At 32.1% G+C, this 17,228-nt stretch overlaps 1 protein-coding gene across 1 annotated transcript; it reads right to left on the reverse strand.

Moving 5' to 3' along the window:
• Window positions 1–1,278: 1,278 nt before the first annotated feature.
• On the reverse strand, window positions 1,279–14,896 carry LOC108462633 (L10-interacting MYB domain-containing protein-like). The gene is made up of 5 exons (XM_017762558.1): window positions 14,828–14,896; window positions 14,376–14,459; window positions 2,064–2,171; window positions 1,824–1,956; window positions 1,279–1,772 (listed from the first exon to the last, which is right to left on the reverse strand). Exons 1-5 carry the CDS (start codon window positions 14,894–14,896, stop codon window positions 1,279–1,281), a joined length of 888 nt encoding a protein of 295 aa, XP_017618047.1.
• Between the last annotated feature and the right edge of the window lie 2,332 nt (window positions 14,897–17,228).

A 17,228-nucleotide genomic window follows, 5' to 3' on the forward strand; every position in this document is an offset into this window, starting at 1 on the left:
ATAAAAAAGTAAAACATAATATCAAGTTTAAAAATAAACTAAAAATTTTAATATTGTTTTTTATGTAAAGATTAATTAAAAAAATTAAAGTTCAACCTGATGGAGGGTGTGGAAACTTTAACACTTGTTTTCTAAGTGCTTGCAAAAAAATTCTACTGTTATGTGCTGTTCCTTCCCAACCAGGAAATGCAAAAATAAAGCACATGTTGAAGTCACAAACTGCCTTAATATTTTGAGTTGGTTCACCTTTCCGTCCGATATAAGGTATTTGACAAGAAGGCGAAATGCATGCTTTATGTGTGTTCCATCTATGGCCCCAATACAATCCTCTAAAATAAATACAAGTAATGAGATAAAAGTTAGAAATAATTTATATTTTAAAAATATAAAGATTGTGTAAATTTTACCTTAAAGTGAGGCCAATATCTTGTATCATATCGAATATGGCTCGGTACTTCCTCAAATTGACATTCAGTGGGTTTAATCGTGTCTATTCCCATTTGAGCAAATATATGTAACATATCAGTAAAAATTTGACTAACAGTTTCCCTAAATCGTTGAAATCGCTCTGCTGCATTTGAATTTGATTCTCTATTTCCAAGAATATACAATGATAATGCTAACTTCTTCATCGCAGATACCTTCCCTTGCTTTAAGCCATAATTTGTTTGCAAATCGTGCAACAAGCTGTGAAATATATTTTTTGGCATCCTAAAACTATTCATGCAACAATCATCATGCCCATTTAATACTTCGTCACCCACATTTGACCTGTATAATTTGAATCCATACACGGTTGCTTAGTGAAATAAGTTTCATGGTGTAGCAATACACTGCTTAACACTTGTTCTTCTTCTTCATGATAATTGTTGTGCTCAACTTGTGTAACAGTTGTGGCTATTCTTTGTTGAGCTTCTTCACTTAATTTAGGGGTATCATAATTCATATAAAAACTATTATACATATTATTAAATTCATCCATAACCTGAAAAAGTAATCAAATGAAAATAAATTAATAACTTGTGACATTCTATACAACATAAAAATTGAATAAAAGCATAGCTAAAAATACTAAACATAAAAATATCATACATTAGGTTTACATATAAAAAAGTAGATCATACATTAGTTTTGCATATAAAAAAGTAGATCATACATTAGGTTCACATATAAAAAAGTAGATCATACATTAGTTTTGCATATGAAAAAGTAGATCATACATTAGTTTTACATATAAAAAAGTAGTATAGTTATATTACAATAATAATTCTAAGGAGCTTATGGTGGAGGTGGTGGATGGTATAGTTGGAAGGGAAATGAGGATGTTGCTAACAAGGATGAAAATGATGCAATTGGATTTTGTTCAGCATACTCACGTCGAAGCCACCAAACCCTAACATCTGGATCTAAGTTCAAAAACACTTCTCGTTTCACCGATATTTGGAACATTTTGATGGCAAAATAGTACAGTTCATCTTTTTTTGGAATTTCATCTCCCAAATCACGCAAAGCATCCATTGCATTTGAAATAGTATATTGAGAGTGAGGAAAAATAATTTCATTCACTGACTTCCTTGGACTAGACATACTCTCACACAATTTCTCAATATGAGTAGCTAATGAATTTCTTGATGATTTTCTACTTGAACTTGATTTTTTTCCTTTACCGTGTACAACCCCAAGTGTTTCCTTTCTTCGATTAGGAGTTTCATGAGAAGGGTTTGATGGTACCTCATTAGGAGGGATACCTTCATTCTCATTACTATTTTCATCTGAATCACCAAATCCCTCATTAGGTGTATCATCTCACATAGGAAACCCACTTGGAAGAACGCCAGACGAAGGTGCCCATGCATTCTCTCCAGTAGCTACAATGCCACCAAACATTTGCCACATTAAATCATTCAATCGTGGTTCAATTCCTTTCTTCTTAAATCCTTTAAAATCAGGATTTTCCTACATACCATGTAAATTGTTAAATGTTATACTCAGATTTTTATATTTGTAAATTATTAATTTCAATAAACTTTATACATTAGAATAATGGTAAAATTAACACTAACCTGTATTTTTTCAGCCCACCATTCTTCGGTAGCATCGATCGTCTTTTTAGATGGACACCATCCAATACCTGGAGATTCCTTAAGCAACTCCCTCCATAACCTCCATTCCTTTTTTTAATGTATCCCACTTATTTTTCAATGGAGGTTTTCCATAATTTTTTTGTGTTTTTGCTTGAAAAAGAGCAATGACATTTTTCCATCCTTTTGAGTTTAGATGAGTTGTCGGTCTATTACCAGCATTGACTTAATTCACGCAAAGTTCACAAAATATCAACGTCAGCTCATCATCCCAAACAGCTTTTGTTGCTAAGGTACTATCTCCCTCTACAAATTTTCATGTCTTTACCATCTATTATTATTATTTTGATTTTAAATGTCAACCGACATAAAACCATAAAATATTTAATTAAATATAATAATATAGTTTCATAAAAAATTAAGAATAACACATCACAAAAAGATGAAAACCATAAGATAAACAGAGAGAAAAATTCTCAAAGATTCATGGTAAACAATAATGAGGATATACAAAGGATAATTAATTATCCTATGCTTCATAAAATTAAACAAAGACTAATTGAACTACATAATTGGTTTTGGAAATAAATTTTAGACTTAATATATCATTTGGTACCTAAGTTTGAGTCTTTTTAATGTAGCGATACCAGCTTTTTAGTATGTAATTCAAGTTTTAGGGTTAAATTGATAAAATTAATTGCAAATATTATTAGATTTAAATTTTATATTTTTAATAAAATAAATTTAATATTAATTGTGAATTTATTTAATTGTGTGTACTTGTTAAATACAATTTGGATTTGATAAAAGTTAATTGCTAATATTATTATTAATTATGAATTTTCATCAAATCATTCCTAAAACTCAATTAAACATTAAATTGTTAAAACTGATCCCTTTTGGTATCAAAATATACAACTTTTGTCAAATACATGTATCGCATTAAAAAAACACAAACACCACATTAAAAATTTTGAAATTCAAATACCAAATAATATATTACACCTAAATTTCAATAGTAATCCAACCAAATAAAGAAGATAATAAATACCTTACTTAGAGGGGAAAAAATGATGTTTAACTTTAAAATCATTTCTAGCTCTATTATCCATAATGTGTACAATAACCCATGCTTATGTCAATTCCACACACATTGGCTGAGAGACGTGTTAATATGTTAGGTAGAGCTGGTTAAAAATTTGAGTATAAACTTAAATCATATTGTAAATAATTAATTCAAATCAATTTCAAGTCTGATCAAAACTACGTATTATTTTTAAATTTTTTTCAACTATCTCACCGCTCAAAATTTTTCAATTCTAAAAGCTTGTCTTAGCTAAAACCATTGCATTTTGATAGAGTTATTTTTCATTTCGATGTTTGGAGGTTATTAATGCTTTTATGAAGCCTAATGCAAACATTTAGAGTTTGGCTTATTAATTCAAGATTGTTTACTGTTAAAATTTAATTTCATATATATGTCCGTTTGAACAGTTCAGATGTCAATAAATGAATATCATTCCTTCTGGTTTTATTTTTGTTTTGAATGATAATATTTCATTAGAATTAAGTGACCCAAATTCTTATTTAAATAAAATACGATGGAAAATAAAATAAAAGTAAAATCCATATAGAACTAGACTTCTTTTATTTTATTTTAGAATAAGGTTTTAAACTTTATTAAACTCCATCTATTTTATATTGATTAGGATAAGGTGTTTCAATCCTACTAGAATATGGCTTTGCAAGCCTATAAATAGACATAGTCTATTCCTCTTGTATTTGAGTAAAAATTTTTCGACATAGTGAATTTTCTTCTCCTCTGCTCGTGGTTTTTTTTCGAAAGGGTTTCACGTAAAATTTATGTGTTCTTTATTTTATTTATTTTATTCTATTTTATTTTTCACAAATTGGTATCGAGCTTCCGGTTATTCATCTCGATCACGGTAATGGCGTCTTTGAAGTATGAAATTCATTGTTGGATCGCAACACCGATTTGCGTTGTGGCAAATTAAGATGCAAGCGCTTCTTGCAGATGGATCTAGAGGATGCCCTGCTAGGATAGATAAGATGCCTTCGACATTAACAGATGAAGAGAAGAAGCGTAAGGATCGAAAGGCATTAACACAATTACATCCGCATTTGTCCAACGAAATTTTGCAGGATGTGATGAAAGAGAAAACCGCCATTGCATTATGGAAGAGGCTAGAACAAATATGTATGTCGAAAACTCTAACAAGCAAGTTGCATATGAAGCGGCGTCTTTATGCTCATCGTTTGGAGGAAGGTGCGTCATACACGAACACTTAATGGTGTTTAAAGAAATTCTCTCAAACTTGGAGGCCATGGAGGTTCAAGATGATAAGGAAGATCTAGGGTTGATTCTACTTTGTTCGTTGCCCCGCCTTATTCAACCTTTAGAGACACGATTTTATATAGCCGCGAGTCTCTCACAGTTGATGAGGTTTATGATTCTTTAACCTCGTATGATAAGATGAAGCATCTTGTGGTTAAACCCAACTCTCGTGGAGAGGGTTTCATTGTTCGTGGGAGACAAGACCGGAATGTTGATGATGATCGTGGTAGAACACAGAACGGAATCCTCGTGGTAAATCTAAGGGTAGATCGAAATCTTCAAGCAGAGGTAAAACTTGCAACTTCGCAAGAAGAAAGGGCACATTAAATCTGAGTGCTATAAGCTACAAAATAAGATTAAAAGGAGGTCATGAATCAAAAGGAAAACAAACGGAAAATTCGGTGAAGTCGATGTTGTAGAAGACTACAGCGATGGTGAACTTCTAGTTGCTTCATCAATGATTCTAAAGTGGCGAGTGGATACTTGATTCAGTCTGCACCTTCCACATGAGTCCCAATCGGGATTGGTTTACAACTTATGAAACAAGATCTGAAGGTGTTGTTTTGATGGGAAATAATGCTTCATGTAAAATCGCGGTGTTGGAACAATTAAAGTTAAGATGTTTGATGGAGTTGTCGAATACTTAGTGACGTGCGGCATGTTCCGAATTGAAAAGAAATTTAATTTCGTTGAGTACTCTTGATTCAAAAGGGTGCAGATACACAAATTGAAAGTGGGGTTTTAAAGATTTCAAAGGGTCCTTGTTGTGATGAAAGGGCAAAGAAAGATTGCCAAGTTATATGTTTTCTGAGGTTCTATGTTATTGGTGATGCAATTGCGCTTCCTCTTCCTTGTCGATGATGATATTACTAAACTTTGGCATATGCGCCTAGGGCATATGAGTGAGAATGGCATGGCGAATTAAGCAAAGAGGACTTCTTAATGGGCAAGGAATTTGCAAACCGAATTTGTGAGCACCTGTGTTTTGGGAAGCAAAGAGAGTTCGATTCACTAGAGGAATCCATAACACGAAGGAAACGTTGGAGTATATCCATTCGATCCGTGGGGCCGTCCAGAGTGCCTTCGAGAGGTGGAGCTAATTATATGCTAACCTTTATTGATGATTTTTCCGAAAAGTTTGGGCGTTCTTCCGAAGCGTAAAAGCGATGTGTTTTCCACATCTAAGTCTTGGAAAATTATGATTGAAAAAGCAGACGGAAAAGCAGATAAAATACCTCCGCATGCACAATGGCTTAGAGTTCGCTCGATGAGTTTAATAGATTGTGCAAGTCGAAGGATCATGAGACACTTGACGATTCGTCATACTCCACAAACAAAAGCGGCGTTGCGAACGAATGAACGAACGATCATGGAGAAGGTTCGATGTATGTTGTCAAATGCCAACTTACCAAGTCATTTTGGGCGAAGCGACTTTCATCGTGCATGTTTTTGATCAACCGATCTCCATCCGTTGCCATTGAGAAAAAGACTCCACAAGAGGTATGGTCCGTAATCCCGCTAATTATTCGATTTAAAGATTTTTGGGTGTCTGCGTATGCTCATGTTGATAATGGAAAATTGGAACCGAGATCCATTAAATGCGTTTTCTTGGTTATAAAGTGGTGTAAAAGGCTATAAGTTATGGTGTCTGAAAATAGAAAAGTTGTGATTAGCAGAGATGTTGTTTTGATGAAAGCGCTATGCTACCTAACTTATCTCTTAAAGACTCTTCCAATAAAGAAAACCAAAAGCGGTGGAGCATCGATTAATCTGTAATCAACTCCTCAAGCCAGTACAAAATTGAGAATAGAGTTGCTTCTTCACCGCAATACTCTATCGCCAAAAATAGGACAAGAAGAGAAATTAAACCTCCAAAGAAGTATGCCGAGGTTGATCTAGTTGCTTATGCTTTAAATGTGGTGAAGATATAGATGCGAATCAAGAGCCATTTAATTATTTCGAGGCGATTAGCTGTGAAGACTCGAGAAAAGTGGATGTTTGCTATGCAAGAGGAGATGGAATCACTCCACAAAAAGCAGAACATGGGATCTTGTAAAACTTCCTAAAGGTAAAAAGGCATTCGTTGTAAATGGGTGTTTAAAAGAAAGAAGGGACTCAGGAGTTGAAGAACCCGGATATAAAGCAAGGCTTGTTGCAAAGGGTTACTGATCAAATTCAGAGTGGACTTCACAGATGTGTTCTCTCTAGTTGTTAAGCATAGTTCGATTCGAGCTTTGCTTGGTATTGTGGCCATGCATGATTTGGAGCTTGAGCGGTTAGATGTAAAACCGCATTTTTGCATGGAGAACTTGAGGAAGATATTTACATGCAACAACCGGAGGGTTTTATAGTCTCGAAAAAGAGGACTATGTTTGCTTGTGAAAAAGTCCCTTTACGGTTTGAAACAGATCACCAAGACAAGTGGTACAAGAGGTTTGATTCCTTTATGACTTCTCATGATTTCAAAAGAAGTAGTTTTGACAGTTGTGTCTACTTTAAGAAAAAAGTGATGGTTCTTTTGTGTATCTACTTCTTTATGTTGATGACATGTTGATAGCGACAAAAGATAAAGAGAGATAAGAAAGGTTAAAGCCCAACTAAGTGAAGAATTTGAGATGAAAGATTTAGGACCAGCAAAGAAGATACTTGGTATGGAGATTCTCGAGATAGAAAAGCAAGTAAATTGTACCTAAGTCGGAAGGGGTACATTGAGAAAGTTCTTCTGAGTTCAATATGCAGAGTGCTAAGCTCGTTAGTACTCCTTTAGCGATCCATTTCGGACTTTCATCGGCCTTATCTCCTCAATCGATAATGAGATTGAGTACATGTCACATGTTCCATACTCTAGTGCAAGAGGATCTCTCATGTATGCTATGGTTTGTTCACGTCCGATTTATCATATGCGGTCGGGCAGGTTAGCGATACATGGCGAATCTGGTAAAGAACACTGGAAAGCGATTCAATGGATTTTAAGATACTTACGAGGCACTACTAATGTTTGCTTACAGTTTGGAAGAACTAAAGATGGAGTTATAGGGTATGTTGATGCTGATTTTGCTGGAGACCTTGATAGAAGAAGATCTCTCACGAGTTACGTCTTTACAATCGGAGGTTGTGCAATTAGTTGGAAAGCCACTTTGCAAACTACGATCGCTTTGTCTACCATGAAGTCGAGTACATGGCGATTCTTGAGGCTTGTAAAGAAGCTATTTGGTTGAAGGGACTATTTAGTGAACTCAATGAAGACCTTCAAATCAGCACAAGATTTTGTGACAATGAGTGCCATCTTTCTTACAAAAGATCAAATGTTTCATGAGAGAACAAAACACATTGATATTCGGTATCATTTTGTTCGTGATATTATTGCTCGTGGTGATATTGTTGTGAGCAAAATTAGCACTCATGAAAATCCTGCAGATATGATGACTAAGTCACTTCCTATAACCAAGTTTGAGCATTGCTTAGACTTGGTTGGTGTTCATTGTTGAAGTTAAACCCTTAAGGGTTTTTGGAAGAGGTGAAGAACTTGTTTATTGAAAGTTCGCGATGAAGAACTTGTTCATTGAGAATTTGTGTCAAGGTGGAGATTGTTAGAATTAAGTGACCCAAATTCTTATTTAAATAAAATACGATGGAAAATAAAATAAAAGTAAAATCCATATAGAACTAGACTTCTTTTATTTTATTTTAGAATAAGGTTTTAAACTTTATTAAACTCCATCTATTTTATATTGATTAGGATAAGGTGTTTCAATCCTACTAGAATATGGCTTTGCAAGCCTATAAATAGACATAGTCTATTCCTCTTGTATTTGAGTAAAATTTTTCGACATAGTGAATTTTCTTCTCCTCTCTCGTGGTTTTTTTCGAAAGGGTTTCCACGTAAAATTTATGTGTTCTTTATTTTTATTTTTATTTATTTTATTCTATTTTATTTTTCACAATTTCTACTACTCATATCAATGATTCTAAAGGATATAAGAATGGGTGTAATGGGTAAATCTATTAATTGGGGTCTTAATTGTTCGTCATTATTGTCGTAACCATTTTTTTTGAAAAAACGGGAATCGACTTAGATTTTTGGAAATGAAAACGAATAGAGGAGTTGCCACCAATCTTTTTTAATGAGGTGTAATCGGATCACCTTAAATTAATCATTTTAATAAAAGTTAATATTTACTAAAACCATAATTTTTGGTCTACGAAAATCAGAAAATGAGTTCGGGAGTCGGTTACGCACAAGGAAGGATTAGCACCCTCGATACGCCCAAAATTGGTACCTAGTTGATTAATTAGTGTCTTAGTGTCGAAAATTTGAAAACTTGAAAGAATTTAAAATACGATCCCTCTTTGTAAAGAAAATGCTCAAATGTTAAAGACATTCTCGTCTCACAATATAAAATGTCACATCCAGTAAGTTAGGACACGACATCTTGAATTTTCGAGAGCGAGCTTGCCTTTTATATAAAAATTCGTGTATTTCAAAAGGTTATTCAGTTAGTTAAGGTGAACGAGGAAAATCGAAACCTAGTAAGTTAGGCACGTTTCCTCAATTCCTAACACCGAATATTGCCTTTACTTGCAAAAATCTTATTTCGAGGTAACAAAGTGCCATACCCGGTAAGTTAGGGCACAACACATCGTATCTCCGAGAATAAGCATTTTTCAAAACTCATGTCGCAATTTAAAAGAGTATTCCGTTATTTAGTTTAAAGGAGAAAAATCGAAACCCAGTAAGTTAGGGCACGATTGTCTCGAATTACCAAATACGGAATATTACTTTTATGAAAGAATTATTCTGGGTTGGATATAATGATAATAATAATAATATTAAAGTAAAGTAAATAATAATTCTATATATAAATATATATATATGTATATAATAGAAATAAACACTACTATATAATAATAATAAATATAGAAATGCAAAAAGCAAATATAATAAAAATATTAAATTAAAGTAATAAAAACAATACTATATATAAATATATATATATATATATACATAAAATATACACTAATATATAATAATAATAGTAATAGCAAAAATAATGAAAATATGAGTAATATTAATAATTTATTAGAATACAAAAGTAAAGTAATAACAATAGGGTGATAATAATAACAATAATAATACAAACAATAATACATATATATATATATAATAATAATAGTAGTTAGAAATAAAAATAATAGAAGTAACAATAATAATAGTAATAATATAAATAAATATGGAGAGGCCATATATAATATAATAATAATATAAATAATAATATATACATGAGAAATAATAATAATAATATAAATAATAATAAAATAAAAATAAAAAATAAAACAAAGCTCTCAACTCTCTTTCTCCCTCTTTTCTAAATCCGGCAATTGGTCCGACTTTGCATCGGTCACGGACCCCCACGGGCCGCCGTCGGCGCCACCGTACACGGCGGCCAGACCTCAAAAAAAACCTTTTTCGGTAATGAAAATATGGGTAAGCTTCTTACTTTTATTTTTACTTTCGTATAAAAAAAATAAAATTGAAAGGAAAACAATAAACAAACAAAGAACTTAAGATGAGAATAGACAAAAGAAACCTCTTTTGCTTTTATCTTTGATTAATCTCCAAAAACTAGCCTTTCCAAAAAACAAAAACCCCCTTTTCTAACATAGTCTTGAATGGCTTTTATAGCCAAATTTTACAAATAAATTTTTTGTAGGCAAGTGGAGTGGTTGGGGTGGTTTAGTGGAGTGGTTTAGTGTAGTGGTTTAGTGGAGTGGTTTAGTGGAGGGGTTGGAGTGGTTTAGTGGAGTAAAGATATTTGGATTTTATTTCTTTTATTTTTTTTATTTTGGGTATTGGGCTTAGATTTGGGTAGGTGCATTTAGGTTTGGGCTTTGGAGGTTGTTGGGTTTTGGGCTAGGTTTAATTTGGGTTTGGTTTTATTGGGCCCTAGACAAAATTTGGGCCATACAATTATCTTTATTTTTTTTGGTCATTATTTTTGTCCTTTAATAAAAGTTTTATGTTTAAAAATTATTTAAATAAATAATATATTAAATATGATTATCATATATGAAACTAAACATAACAAAAATATAATATGAGTACACACATTAACAAAATCAAAATATTTCGCCCAAGTCATAGACATTTAGCATGAGATTTCAATCTTACATTCACAATCCCTTTTCTATTGTCAAACTACTATTTTTTTTTCTTGTATTAAATTATAAATTATATTAATTTCAACAGATAACATTCACCTCTAGTCCAGTATAGGAAATTAAAAAACAACTACACGTTCTGTTACTTGTCCTATCCATGCCCCAAAACAAATCCATGCCCAAGACAAACTCTTCAACAATGAAAATCATAACATTTCATTTCATCTTCAGATATCATATAGTGACAGAACCTGCAATGCCCTTAGAGGTTGGAACTCAATAGTTCTAAGAAATTACCAGAGGAGTACATCGTATGCTTTTTAAAACACTTAACACTGACAGGTAACTCAATATGAACTTACCACCTATTCATTTGTCTACATTTACATATGCATAAGGCGAATATAGTTGAATGGGCTCCTATCAAGAGTATTTTTGAAGCATGACAATATCAGATGTCTTTAATAATGGTGATGCTACTTGATAGGATTGACTTTTGTTTTGTTCTACAGAAATGGCTTAAAATTGTTGATATGTTTTCATTTTCAGGAGGCTGATGCATAAAACAGAGTTTGCTTCAGACTTTACAGGATTTAAGAAAATGGGGCTGTAACACCCCCTACCCGTATCCGTCGCCAGAACAAAGTACGAGGCATTACCGAGGAGTACAAAACACTTACAGATAATTTAAATATATTTTCATAACAACTTGTCTCGATTTCATACTATTTCATATTTAAGCTTTACTCACCAAAGTATTTGAAATATCATCTTTATGCAAATAGCACACATGAGATACATAATTCTATAATTAAGAATAAACACATTTATCAAGCATATTCCACATTCATATATCAATGTCTCACATTTCCATATATCAATAACCGTCATTTTTCTTGTTTTTCAGATAATTATGTGTAACCATTGATAAGCATGCAATTCACTGTTTCTTCCTGTCAATCACAATTTCAAATGACAAATTCGTGTGAATCAGCTCAACCTCATTAGGTGTTTAAATTATGTCACTTTGATTCACATACTCATAATTTACTAACATATCCTGTCAAACACAATCTCTGAATGATAAAATCACATAATTGAGCTCAATAATAATAATGATAACATTACTTACATTTCTTTTTCCACATGTTACATTTACGACTTACCAACTTGTCCATTCAAGGAACAGCTTACGGATTTGAGTACATCGTGATCTGAAGCCCGAAATCAAGCTAAAGCACATAAGTGCTAAACGGAAGCCCGAAGGCTAACTGAAGCACATAAGTGCTAAACGGAAGCCCGAAGGCTAACTGAAGTTCATCAGAGCTGAATTGAAACCCCAAAAGGGTTAACTGAAACTCATATGAGTTAACGGAAGCTCGTAAGAGATAAACGGAAAGCAAACACGAGAATTTGTAACAAATGCTGAATCTCGGTTTACTTGGGTAATTTACCATCAATTCATCTTTTTCACTAAAAGATTGTATTCATTTCCTGCGTTCCGTTCCTCCGAAATTCTTAGTTCAATTTCATAACTTTTGTACATAATTTACTTATTTTCAACAATTAACATACATAAATATTAATCACCATTCATAAAATAATATTGAAATTTAATAATATTAACAAATGGTCACTAAATTTAGTTATATAAACTCACAAGTTCAATTTTTGTATTATAACGATAATCATAATTTCATAATAAATATTCCAAGTAAAACATTATATCGTTTCTAATTCAACACTTATCGATTATAATCGGGCATGTGATCAATTTATACACGAGTCATTCATATATTTTTGTATATTTTCCTCCTCCTCCTCTCCATCCACATCCTTAGAATAAACAACACACTTGTAGGTAACATTATCTGTAATTTTCACTATCTACTTATGTGAATATTAAAGCTGTCCATCTGTGTCATAGTCACTAAATTATTTTTATCTTGAGCTACAGAACTCCAAATTAAGATCCATAAATTTTTCCAGAAACTAGATTCACATATATTCTTACCATAAAATTTTCATAATTTTTGGTTGTTCCAATTAATACAGTTTATTCATTAAAGTTTTCCATGTTCTGCTGTCTGACAGTTCCGACCTTCTTCACTAAAAATTAATTATCTCCTCGTACAGGATTCGAATGATGTTCCTGTTTATTTCTCTTGAAAATAGACTCATTCAGGATTCTAAATATATAAATTTAAGCCCCTAATTATCTTTATCCAACTTTTTATGATTTTACAAAGTCAGAACAGGGGAACCCGAAATCATTCTGACCTTGTTTCACAAAATTTATCATATCTCATGATTTACAATTCCATTGCTTACATTATTTCTTCTATAAGAAACTAGACTCAATAATTTTTAATTTAATATTTTATTCATCCTCTAATTCCATTTCTACAATTTTTGGTGATTTTTCAAAGTTAGACTACTGCTGCTGTCCAAAACAGTTTTAGTGCAAAATGTTGATTTCCATTTTGCCCCAAATTTCACAATTCATACAATTCAGTCCTTACTCAATTAACCCCTCAATTAAGATAATTTTATCAATTAATACTTTTCCTAAACATTATAAGTTATTTCATAACTATTGAATTTCATAATTTCCACATAAAACTCTAACTTCAAAATCTTTTACAATTAGGTCCCAAACATTCACTTTCTATTCAATTCTTACAATAAAATCAACATATAAACAATTTAAAGCTCTAATTCCATGCCAAATCATCATATACTTCCATCACATATTCATAGCAACTTTCAGTTTCTTTCATAGAATCAAAAACTAATGAATTCAACAATAGGACCTAGTTGTAAAAGTAAAAAAAACACAAAAACTTCAAGAAATAATCAAGAATTGAACTTACTTGAAGTAAAAATATGAAAAACCAGCTTAATATAACTCTTCCATGGCGTTTTCCTGATGAGAATGCAGAAAAATAAAGAGAAATCTAGATAATTCCACTTTAGTCCTAGCTTTATTAAGTAAATTTTACAATTTTCCAATTTTGCCCTTAATTCTCCTTATTTTCTTACTGATTTCATGCCCTTGCGGTCCAGCCCAAATAGACCTTGGGTCTATTGTCCTTTTAAACCCTCTTTCTTTTATCAATTAAGCTATTTAATCATTTCCCACAATTTTGTATTTGATACAATTTAGTCCTTTTTGTTCAATTAACTATCAGAACTTTAAAATTTCTTGACGAAACTTTAATTCTAACATATTAACACTCCATAAATATTTATAAAAATATTTATGGCTCGATTTAAAATTCTCGAGGTCTTGATACCTTGGTTTCGATTTTAATTATTTTAATATTTATTTTTAGTACACTATTCACTATTTCCAAATTTTTCCTAACTTCACATTTAATTTATGCTCACTAAATTAATAATATCTCCTACTCATTTGTCAGATTTAGTGATCTCGAATCACTGTTCCGACACCACTGAAAATTAGGCTGTTACAGGGGCACAATGGTTGGTTGATAACACAGACATCAAACTTGTATGTAAGATTTTACATTTTTCCTCGTTAACTAGAGGAACCTTTTTGTGCCATAGATTCAATGCTTCAATTCTGGCTTGATGGTTACACAAATGTCAGTCCCATCATTACTCCAGTTTATGAGTCACTTCAAGAAAATATCTTAGTAACTAATGGAACAAGGCCTCTAACTTCTGAAAGTGACACAGATGACTGATCTGATTTAATTACAAGCAATCAATTTCAATATAATCTTCTTATTTAGAAAATATAACCATTTCTATACCTTCATTGGTTTTACCAACCCATCTATCTGTATTAACTGTAGGACTCGATTACCTATCAGTTTCTGCTTATGTTGATGCTGCCCCTACACATCATATATTTCCAAGGAAGAGGGTAAAGAATTCAGAAGTTTCCCTTGTGAATCTACAAAACTTTTTACAGAGGCTATAAAACTGCAACAATGAGAAAAAGAACCTTAAACTTTGTCACCTAACCTTCTAGTAGCATCCATAGAGTCATATTAGAATATAGCCAATGAACTTCCTTCTATCAATGGTTCTAACGACATACCTTATATTCTCAAAGGAGTATTAAGGAGAGCACTTATATTATCATTGATGGGGATATATCATATTCTATCTAATATCTTTTACAGTGAGGTTAACTCCGGAAATAGAACCTATTTGAGCTGCAACACGATTTTAAACAAGTTTTACTATTTCAAATACATACCTTGTCTGCTTCTACACTAACAGATGAAGTAGGCACCTCAGAGCCTCCAACTTGCAAGACACAAATCATAAGAACGGAATATTGAATGTCGAACTAAGCTCACTTTTTTTCTCACATTTCATAACAAACAAACAAAGAACTTATATAATGGTAACGTTCATTTTCTTCTCACTTTTCATAGCAAACAAACAAAGAATTTATCCCAATGCACTTCTACAAACTCAATCCCATCAACACAACAAGGACTTGTTTTTTTTTCATTTCCCATATATTTTTTCAATTAACCAAATTCAACTAAGTTCAGTTTTGGTGTTCAGGACTTCAAATTTGAGTGCCAAAGAAAATCAAAATAGGCTCATATGAACAAAATAGAAATGGGAAAAGTTCATCTTTCTTTTCCTCATATTTATTAGCAAACAAACAAAGAATTATTCGTATGTACTTCCAAAAACTCAACCCCATCAAGGCCAAAGTCTATTTTCTTTTCAATTCCTATATTTTCTTTCAATTATCCAAATTCAACTAAGCTCATTTTTTTCTGTTCAGGGTTTTAAATTTAAGTGCAATAATAACAAAACAGAAATGGTAAAAGTTCTTTTTTTAACCTCACATTTCTCAAAGAAAGCAGACAAAGAATTAACCAAATGTACTTCTAAAACATTAGATCATTAATCTCTTGCTTTAACATCAATAGTCAAAAGGACTAACAAGCTGCGACAAAGAAGAGTAGAAGAAGCGAACTAGAGATAACAAGAAATTAATGAAAATACCTCAGCCATAACCAAGAACAAAGCAAAAAAGAGGGGAGAAATCAGTGTTAAAACACTGCTAAACCAAGAACAAAGCAAAAGAAAATGGTTGTTTCGTTCCCAAAAATAATAGTAATAATAATAACAACTGTGACAAAGGAGAATAGAAGAAGCCAGAACTAGAGATAACAAGAAATTAATGAAATTACCTTTAAAAAGTAGCCACAACCAAGAACAAAGCAAAAAAGAGGGGAGAAATCAGTGTTTTAATTCTCAAATATGAAAAAGAAAATGGTTGTTTCGTTCCCAAATCTGAAAACAACTGTGGTTGGGAAAGAAATTAATTTAAGTTTCAAGGCTAAAATGATAAAATAATAAATAAAAGTATGGGTATGTTTGTCTCATAAAAAATACATGCAATCGTACTGGCGTTAAATGCAGCTGAATCCTCTAGGCTATTTTCAGCATATCAGTGTGGCTGATCAAAGTTTTCACTGGACTGTGTTGTTGAACCAAACAGCATACCAGTGAGTATACTATCCTCCACTGCACTACACTGACCTTCACTGGTAAACCAAAGAAACCCTAAGTGTGCCCTAAATTCAAATTGCGTTAGTCACGTTGTTAGTAGAGTTTTGTCCTTCTCTTTTTATTCATAAAAAAAATAGGGTTTATCTTATTTTGATTACTCTAATTTTTTTCAATGCCGTTAAAATTTCCATTATCTTCTAACGAATTGCACAATCAACAATCCATTTATTCTTTTGAAAATATTAATTCGTTTTAAGATAATAATTAATTCGCATAATTATTTTATTTAAAACAATCAAATTAAAAGAAAAAATCTAAAATAAGACAATAAATATCAAACATGAATGTTTATTCTTTGTACGCAACAAAAGAATGTCTTCTCTCTAATATTTATCCATACAAGTTTGGCATCAAGGCCAAACAAGATACATGCAAGAAAGAAAAAAAGAAGCTTAAAAGGTATTGTCGTAACCATTTTTTTTGAAAAAAATGGGGATCGACTTTAAAACGAAAATGGAGTCGCCACCAATCCTTTTGATGAGGTGTGATCGGATCACCTTAAATTAAATCATTTTAATAAAAGTTAAGATTTACTAAAATGATAATTTTTTGGTCTATGAAAATCAGAGAATGAGTTCGGGAGTCGGTTACGCACGAGGAAGGATTAGCACCCTCGATACGCCCAAAATTGGTACCTAGTTGATTAATTAGTGTCTTAGTGTCTAAAATTTAAAAACTTGAAAGAATTTAAAATACGATCCCTCTTTGTAAAGAAAATGCTCAAATGTTAAAGACCTTCTCGTCTCAAAATATAAAATGTCACATCCAATAAGTTAGGACACGACATTTTGAATTTTCGAGAGCGAGCTTGCCTTTTATATAAAAATTTGTGTATTTCAAAAGGATATTCGGTTAGTTAAGGTGAACGAGGAAAATCGAAACCCAGTAAGTTAGGGCACGTTTCCCCGAATTTTTGAACACCGAATATTGCCTTTACTTGCAAAAATCCTATTTCGAGGTAACAAAATGTCATACCCGGTAAGTTAGGGCACAACACCTCGTATCTCCGAGAATAAGTATTTTTCAAAACTCGTATTGCTTTTTAAAAGAGTATCCCGTTA

This window comes from Gossypium arboreum, chromosome 13, assembly GCF_025698485.1.
Source record: "Gossypium arboreum isolate Shixiya-1 chromosome 13, ASM2569848v2, whole genome shotgun sequence".
Lineage (NCBI taxonomy): Eukaryota > Viridiplantae > Streptophyta > Magnoliopsida > Malvales > Malvaceae > Gossypium > Gossypium arboreum.